Genomic DNA, 8,474 nt, shown 5'->3' on the forward strand with positions numbered 1-8,474 from the left:
TGGTTTATCTTAGGATGCCTGGGGAGTATGAGAGGCAGCAGCCACATACTGCAGCAGCAGAAGTTCCTCATGGGTGTGAGGAACACCCACGTGTGTTGTGCAGTTTCCAGCCCCCACTTCATTGTGAGCAGTCCAGGCTTGGGTGATCTGACTCAACACTGAAGCTGTTCTTCATTGGCATCACCATGGTCCCTTCCAGACCAAGTTTCTCTTGTAGGTCATCGTGTGAAGGGAATGTTCATAGCAGGATGGGAACAATCAGCATATTGTAATTGCAAGTAGCCATAAGCCTGATCAGATTATTAAGATGCTATGACAGCTTCAGGAACAATGTTACAAAGTCAAATTTTTTTGAAGTGGAGAAGAAATGAATGAACAATGTTCCTCTCTTTTGTTTTTAACTAGTAGTGAAAGAGTTTGTCTTCTCAATTTAGGGCAGACTCTGACCAGGGAAAACTTTTGTAAACTGTGGTGGGACACTGTTCTAAGTGGTTTAGTAGTGTATTTAAATCTGCATTTTTGTCTCTCTGATTGCACTGGTGGCCATGGGTCAGCCTCAGAGTTTGCTTGAACTAAGAAACAATTAGCAGGTTCAAAGCCATATGTTGCTGGTATTAGAAATGTATATATACATACACAAATGAAACCAATGTTGTCATCAAAGCTCTATTTCTTCTTATCTGTAACAAAATGAAAAAGAAGTAAAAGAGTTCTTTAACTTTCCAGTTTAGAAACTTTAACCACTCATTTTTGCTTCCAGGGCCCTTATCGGGAGCAATTTGTTTGTTTAAGTGACTTAAATATTTGTTTTTCTTTGTTAACTCTTTCTGTCCTGTGTTCAAACCAGAAACATTTTAGCTGTGCTGTTTGTAATGTTAAGGTGATCATTTTGCTCCCCTGAGGCTTGTTTTTATTACATCAACAGCTCTTAGTTGTGTGTAGCCCCTGTGTGCACTTGGTGAGGGATGATGCTCTGGACTCTGTGTATTTATCTGGTTTTGGTTTATGGTCATTCTCCTTTGGTCACCTGCAAAGTATTATGCAATCAGTTTTGCCATCACCTCAAACCCATAAACAGTGACAGTAGCAGACAGCTGGTACAATCAAGTCCTGAAAGGCAGGGTGTCTGTGGTATGGGTTGGAAGAGGATGGATGTGGTGTTGAAATAGTGTCATCTGGACAGTCCCATGGGTTTTGCATGGTAGCAGCAGAGTCAGGAAGGGGTGAGTGACTCCTTGGGCCAGAGGAAGGCAAAGAGAGTAGGAACAGCAGCAGCTAAGTGGTTTCAGAGCTGTCCCAGGCTGCCAGACCTCCCCCAGCAGGAGCCTGGAAGGTCTGTCCTGCCTCAGGGCATGGCTGCAATCACAACCAGTTTAGTTCCTTAATGTGGTTCACTGTACAGGTGTCTGCACATTTCCTCACGGCGTGGGCTGCATCCTAAAACAAATGCATCAGACGTTCCAAGTACAACAACCACGGTGAAAACTGAAGCACTATCTTCCAGTATTGCTTTGCAATCTGATGGTGCATGAGCAGCTCAGTGGCCCTGACAGAGCAAATTATATGACAATGGGTGCATTGGTTAATCTGGGCATTTTTGGTACTCACTTAAATAATTTTGTTGTAATTTTCTCATTTGAGTTGCCCCTTTCACTGAGACAGCAAAAAGTCAAGCCAGAGCTTTGTGCAACAGTTGGGCAGAGCTTTGGCCTTGGGTCCTTGATTTTTGGAATGGGGACAAAGGTCCTAAAGAGTATGAAACCTTCACTTGTTTGATCAAATTGGTCCTCACAAAGTGCTGACACCAGTGTCTCACAGGGAGACAGAAGAAACAGGTTAGAAACAGACCATAAAAGTAAGTATCAAAACTTATCTTGCTGTAGTTTGTTTTGGTAGTGTTGTATTGGGAGATGAGTGATTTATTAAAGCATTGGATAGTTACAACTTTAAAAGAATTTTGAGTTAGCAAACGAGTAAAGAATGGATGAAACATTGCAAATTCAAATAAGGGAATTCCTCAGTTGGGTCTTCTGGTTTTGCTATGTTGTTTTGTTTGTTGGTTTGTTTTTTTTTGTGGAAAACATGTACAGTAATAAAAGTTTCCTAAGAAACTACTTGATGTCATAGAATATTTAAGTCTTCCAAATATTTAATGAGATTTAGATTCCATCTCTACAGTTCCCTTATGTGATTCCTTATTTTGTGGGTAGGCATCTTTGTGATGTTTTTGCAAAGGTCAGGCTTGTGCAAAGGTAACTCCATATATATACTCTGTGTGTATAAACTGTTTCAACAGGTTTCCAATATCAGAAATTCTGGGAGGCTTCTTTGAAGACAACCTCTGTTGGAAGAATGGCATCATCTTCTTCACAGATTTGTGCATTGCTGATGGCTTTAGCAGGACTCAGCACTTTACTGTTTGCTACCATGTCAAACAGGTGGAAAATTTTGGACACCACCACAGATGCAGTTACTGCAGATTGGGTGTCTGAAGGTCTTTGGATGGACTGTGCAGCAACTGCTGTTGGATCAGTACAGTGCAAGACGTTTCTCTACATGTTGAATTCGGACAGTAAGTGTGCATGGCATATGTTTGTAAAATCCTGGGATGTAGATTTATTCCCTCCTTCTGGACAGCATGTTAGTGTGGTTGGTGGCACACAGTGCAGTTGTCACAGAGGGTCTAGGATGGACAAATCCTGTCGTTGCAGACAGGTGAAAGGGCCCCTGTGAAACCCTTATGCCTCACCCTGCAACTCAGCTCAGTAACTGCAGTGGCTTTGTTGTGTTGCCATCTCTGTACAGGTGATATGCAATGAGTCTAAGATATTTTTAATTGTTTTGGAAGAAATAGCATCCTTTCACTCAGCCCAAATCTGACACAAGCAGATCATATTTCCGTGAGCACTGGTGCTTGTTTGTGCTTTGGTGTGAGACAGGGCTGCTTAGATATTCTAGAACTTGTTTGATACTTTGTGCTAAACCCATGTATTTGTTCTAGAACTTCTTGGAGGTGGGCAGCTTAGAGTAAAACACACCTGTGCAACCCATGCTTTTGTGTTTTTTCCTACTATCAGGGTGGTTTATCTGCAAATAGAGAAGAAATATCTTCATAGGGGACTGAGAAGTATTTGTTTGAATCATTCTGGATTTTAAAAATATCCTTCTGTAAACACCATTTTTATTTTAAAGGTCTAGGAAGGACTGATACTGAAGTTCTTTCCTCAGAAAACTCAGTGTAGAAACCAGTAACAGTGTAGACTTAGAAAACTGGTATTCTGTTAAGCTTTCTCTCTTAAACAGAACCTTGCATTTATTCTTTACAACTTTCAGTTTTGTGCAGCGACGTCATGGAATCATTCCTTCAAGTCTTCCCTGCTTTATAGGTGCCTGATTACTGTCATTGCTGTTTGTCTGGACTCTTTCCAGCAGATTTATTCTCAATGTGCAGAGCTCAAACTTATAAATACCACATCTCACAGACTATGAGCCTTGTTTTTCTGACACAGACATGGACTCCCTTGGAGTCAGAGCTGCTTCTGCACAACTCTAAACTGTGAGAGTGTAACTCTCCAGAGCTAACTCTCAAGATTTAGCATGTTCATGGTTCTTCCACAGGTCTCTGACTCTGTTGGCCTCATCTGCCTTCCACGATGATGGTGCCTGTGTAAGAATGAGCATCCTGTAACACGGCCAGAATTTGTAGCCTCAAAAGGAGGCTAATCATATGCTCCCAAGGATTTTAAAAACAATACTCATTGCATCAGAGACAATGTCAGCTTTTCATACCCTTACAGTACATGTTCTTATCCTCTCTAAGGCTTCCTCTGTGTAGACACCGGGATGCCTGAGTTTCATCTCGAAACTTAGGTATGATTTCTGGAAATTAGTGATGAGACAGGGCCAACAACCCTTCAGTTCTCGTAGCAAGATGGCATGGATGCATACGATGGTGTGGCAGCCTTTTCTCAGGTAACAGGGAGAAGCAGGTGTTACAGCCCTGTTATGGAAGTAAGCAGAATCAATGTGGGACAGCCCCTTTTTGTTTACTTAAATGCAGTTTCATTACACCCAGCCTGGAAAGAAAACATTCCCTAGGAACAGAATGTTCCATGTGAATTGAAGCAGTCACCTCCCAGAGGTTCTCTTCCTTACCTTCCCATTGCCCCTACAATTGGAAGACCAGATCTCTGGTTGGCAGGGCTCAGTGTTCATCTTCAACTATTCACAGAACTGCATGTTCCCTAAAATCAACACAGGTTCCTCATGCCAACAGATAGACATGTCATGTGCTGCATGCAGAGTAATTGCCATGTGTTGCAGGGCTGTTTGTGTGATTGCAGTGCTCAGTCAGCATACCTGGGTCTTGAAAGTGATCAAAAAGTACAGCTCATGGTGATCAAACATTTAGGGCGTTCATATTTTCAGTATTTTTTCCCCAGCTCTATTGGCCTGTAAGCCCTCTCTTGGCCACATCACGTACAAATATGTTCTGTTGTGACAATACCAGAGGGTTTAGGAGCAATTTCTTTCCTTGGTCATATATTGCTGTGATCATATATGGTCAGATCTTGACATGTCTATGTAAGCATTTTACTGACATCAGTAGTGCCCTTTTCTAATGGATTTTCCAGTCATTCCCATTTACTGCACCTGTGGTCTTGGAGCATGCACATCCGTTTCCTTTTGGATGAAGCAAAGCAGGAAAATATGCTCCAGGAAAATATGCACTTCCTGACTTGCAGCCTTTGACAGCATTCAGTTCACCTGACCAGGTTAGAGCAAGCCCGAAGGAAAACTCCCAAGCTGTGGAAGGTGTTGATGCGGAGCTATCAGCACCAGCTCTCATTCCCTGCTGCTGCAGAGCCTCCTGCAGGGCAGCATGGGCTGTTGTGGCCATCACTCACCCAACCATAGCTTACCAAACCTAGTGAAGAATGGCTCTGTCTTCTTCAACACATCTAACAGTGGTTTCCATAGAGGATGATCAAAATGCCTGGAGCCATATAGTACAAACTCATGCATTCCAGGTGTGCAGTTTAATCCTTTCAGTTTAGATGTGTGCTTTCTGACTGCCTGATGAAATGGATTTCTTAATTAGGAAGAGATTTTTCTAAAAAAGTCATATTCTTAATTTTGTTTGTTTATCCTTGGCAGCAGTGTAACATTCGAGCACACTTGCTTCAAGGTCCCAGCTAATCTCAGCTCTGACAGTGCTGTCAGCAGCAGTGATCACTGAGGTCACCAGCATATCACCAGTGTATGGATAAATTAATTTGAAACTCTTTGAAGAGCTTTTAATGGAATGCAGATATTCTAGGGTACAGTGTGTTCACTTTACTGTGCCATCATTTTTCCAGTTGCAGTGACTTAGCAGACAAAGGGAATTCTGTAACAGTCACCCGAGGAGATCAATTCTTACCATACACTATCTGGTTTCCTTAAAAGATTGCATGTTTAGAGCTAAACAGGACCACACTGGCTTCTTTAAATCAAAGGCAATGATCCTCTTGGCTGCCAAGGAAGCAAAAATATCATAGTGGCACTGTAATATCCTTTTGCAGCTGAACCTACCAACCTGCAGCATCAGCTCAAAGTGACCAGGGGATTTTTGAAAAAAACCAGATCTGTTACAGGCAAGCTGTGTCTCTCTCAAAGGCTAATCCTTCCAGTAGTGTTTATGTAAATGCTGTGAATCTGTTACCATGTTGCATCATAACAGAATTATTTTATGAAGAAACTCTGACTCCATTTCCTGGAGATAAGAGCAGGTTATCACTGCAGGAGATGGTTAACCCTGTTTGAATACACAAATACCTGAAAGTATTAACATTAGTGGGTGATGTGAATTGAGTCTATGATCCTGTCAAAGTCAAGAGCAGAAGCAACTAAACCAAGTTTAACATCTTAGCCTAGAACAGCTTATTTTTTTAAAAATACTAAGGTATTCTGACAAACAGATGCAATTGGCTGATATGTATTATTTTTCATAATTTTATTCCTTTTGAGACAGCTCTGTCACACTGGCTCAGTCAGTTCCTTATATTTCATTTCCACGACACATACATTGTTACAATTGTGTCCCAGTGTAAGTGGGACTATTTTTAAGACTGAATGTGTCTAACTATAGATCAATAGACTGTAAAATATTAATGGAAACCACCTCATCCACAAACTTGACCTTCCTGAAAGAAGCTGGCAGTGCACTGGTTATGGATTACTTATGACCATAACTCCAAAAAATGTGCTAAATTTTCTGGTTTTAGCAAGGGAATAAAGTTCCTGTTCTCAAGCTTTCTTATGTTTGTGTCCTCAAGAAAACAACACACTAAGGCTTTTTGATTTGAGGTCAATGATAAAATTACAAACAATTTTAATCTCGTGTAAAATCTAGTTGACTTCAGAGAAGAGACAGAAATAAATTTTTGCCCATCTTAATCACTCTTACAAGGTATTTTGTAGAAATACTGACTGGACTTTCTAGGCTGAGACTGAGAATAGGCTCATTTTTCACTTCCTATTAGAAAAAGGATTAATATTGTCATTTTTTAAAAAACGCTAATATCTTTATCACGAACTGCTCCCATTTCTTATTGTCATGGCTGGTAAGCCTTATCTCTGGGGTTGAGCAAAGAGCAAAGGTAGCCTCATTTTGGAGTGAAACCCAGAGATAAAACAGCAAGGAGGCTTCTGAAAGGCTCCACTTGATTGTAATCTAATTATAAGGACATTTAACTGTTACTACTCACAAGCATGACTGCTGCCTTGGAAATTGTTGGATTTCTTTTGTGCTTGGGCGGATGGGCTATGATTGGAGCTACTTTGCCGAACAATTACTGGAAAGTCTCCAGTATATATGGCAGTGTGATCACAACGTCTACATTGTTTGAAAACCTGTGGAAGAGCTGTGCAGAAGACAGCACTGGAGTGTCCAACTGCAGGGATTTTGACTCTATGCTTGCACTGCCTGGTATGTAACTTTGTGCAGCCTTGTTTATATTGCTTAAAATTTTACTGGCAAAAAAAGCAGGGAGGCTTTTGTTTTGGTAATCTGGTAGTACTGGAAAATAACTGCCCAAGAAGGACTTTGTGGGTTGAAGTAATAAAAATCTCTTAAGCAGCAGAGTGTGTCAAGCATGCTAGGAAAGGCTATAAAATAAGGCAAATGAAGTCGGTTGATCAAGCGTTTATTTTAACAGGCATTTTAAGTATGTTGTAATCTCTTCTCTAGCATCTTGTAGGAGGAATTAGTAGGAGACTTTTTAAACTGTTTTTTAAAATTTGGAATTGTTGTATAGGCTTTCTTTTGCAACACTTCACAGCTAATGTACTGTAGCCGGAGTTTGTCATCTAGAAGAAAAGACTACTTATAGATGAGAAGTGATAGTGGGTTTTGTGTGTCAAGACTGAAAATTCTAGATAATCCAAGAAAGAGTGCATGTTATAGATATTATGACACATTCTATTATAAGTCATGCAAGGAGTATGTGTTATAAATTAATATACTTTGTCAGGGCTGGTCAACCAATGTCTTTTTGGATGTGGTTCTAAATATCGGGAAATTTAGATCTGCTGTCTCCTGTCCTCTGCATCAGCCTTCAGCAGAACTGTGGAGTGTCCTCGAGTGTCCAACTAAGGCAATATTCTATGGATAGTAATATGTTTATAGGCAGTAAAGCTATTTTTTATTAGTAGTGAATAATTCAGTATGTGTATACTTACCCGAATAAGAATACTGGACTCCTTCTAGTTGAGTCTGCACTGGGAGGTGGCTGAACTAAACAGGTAGGAAGATACTCCTAATCTGAAGAATGTGTGGAGTAGGATTAGTGGGAATGAGGTATTAAATTCACCTTCTCTCTCAGTCTGAAATAAAGGGATGTTGTTGATCAGCTCTGACACGAGCGCAGCAGTTCTCTGAAACTGTGTCCAGTATTTAGGGAATAATCTCTTTTCATCTCTCAGTCTCATCTAACAATTGCTTTCAGAGTGCATGTGTGTATTAAGAGGAACATAACCCTATTTAAACTTCTTAGACTCAGTAATAGCAGGATCCTGTCCCTGGGACATTATCCTCCTCAGAGCACTATGGCAGTGTGCATTGGTGGTGTTGGGTTAGAGATTGGGACTTGATCATCTTAGAGGTCTTTGCCAGCCTTAACGATGCTGTGATTTTATTTAGCTCTTGTACAAACCACTTCAAGGGCTGGCTCATAAATTACTGCCACTGGCTCTAGGCAGCATCTTCTCACTGATGTATTTACACTGGGTGTTGCCTCTGTCATAGAGGTCCTGTGTGTGCAGGTGTGGGCAATGATCAGTATCTTGGAGCCTCTGAGGAATAAAAAAGGGAGTTTTAAAGAAATTGGTGGGGGTCAGAAAAGAGCATCACGAGTAGATGTGCTAAGGCAAAGGAGAATGAAAGGCAAGCCACAGCAAGGCTCCTGGAGAACTGCAGATAACAACATGGAATC

General features: G+C 40.9%; 1 protein-coding gene across 1 annotated transcript in view; it reads left to right on the plus strand.

Annotated features, from left to right (window-relative positions):
* Window positions 1-2,352: 2,352 nt before the first annotated feature.
* Window positions 2,353-8,474, plus strand: part of LOC103806314 (claudin-19-like) — a 13,079-nt gene continuing 6,957 nt past the window's right edge. The window contains exon 1 of the mRNA XM_009078996.1: window positions 2,353-2,572. Coding sequence (XP_009077244.1) covers window positions 2,353-2,572 — 220 coding nt within the window. The remainder of the gene's footprint in view (window positions 2,573-8,474) is intronic.

Source organism: Acanthisitta chloris, unplaced genomic scaffold (assembly GCF_000695815.1).
Source record: "Acanthisitta chloris isolate BGI_N310 unplaced genomic scaffold, ASM69581v1 scaffold26427, whole genome shotgun sequence".
Lineage (NCBI taxonomy): Eukaryota > Metazoa > Chordata > Aves > Passeriformes > Acanthisittidae > Acanthisitta > Acanthisitta chloris.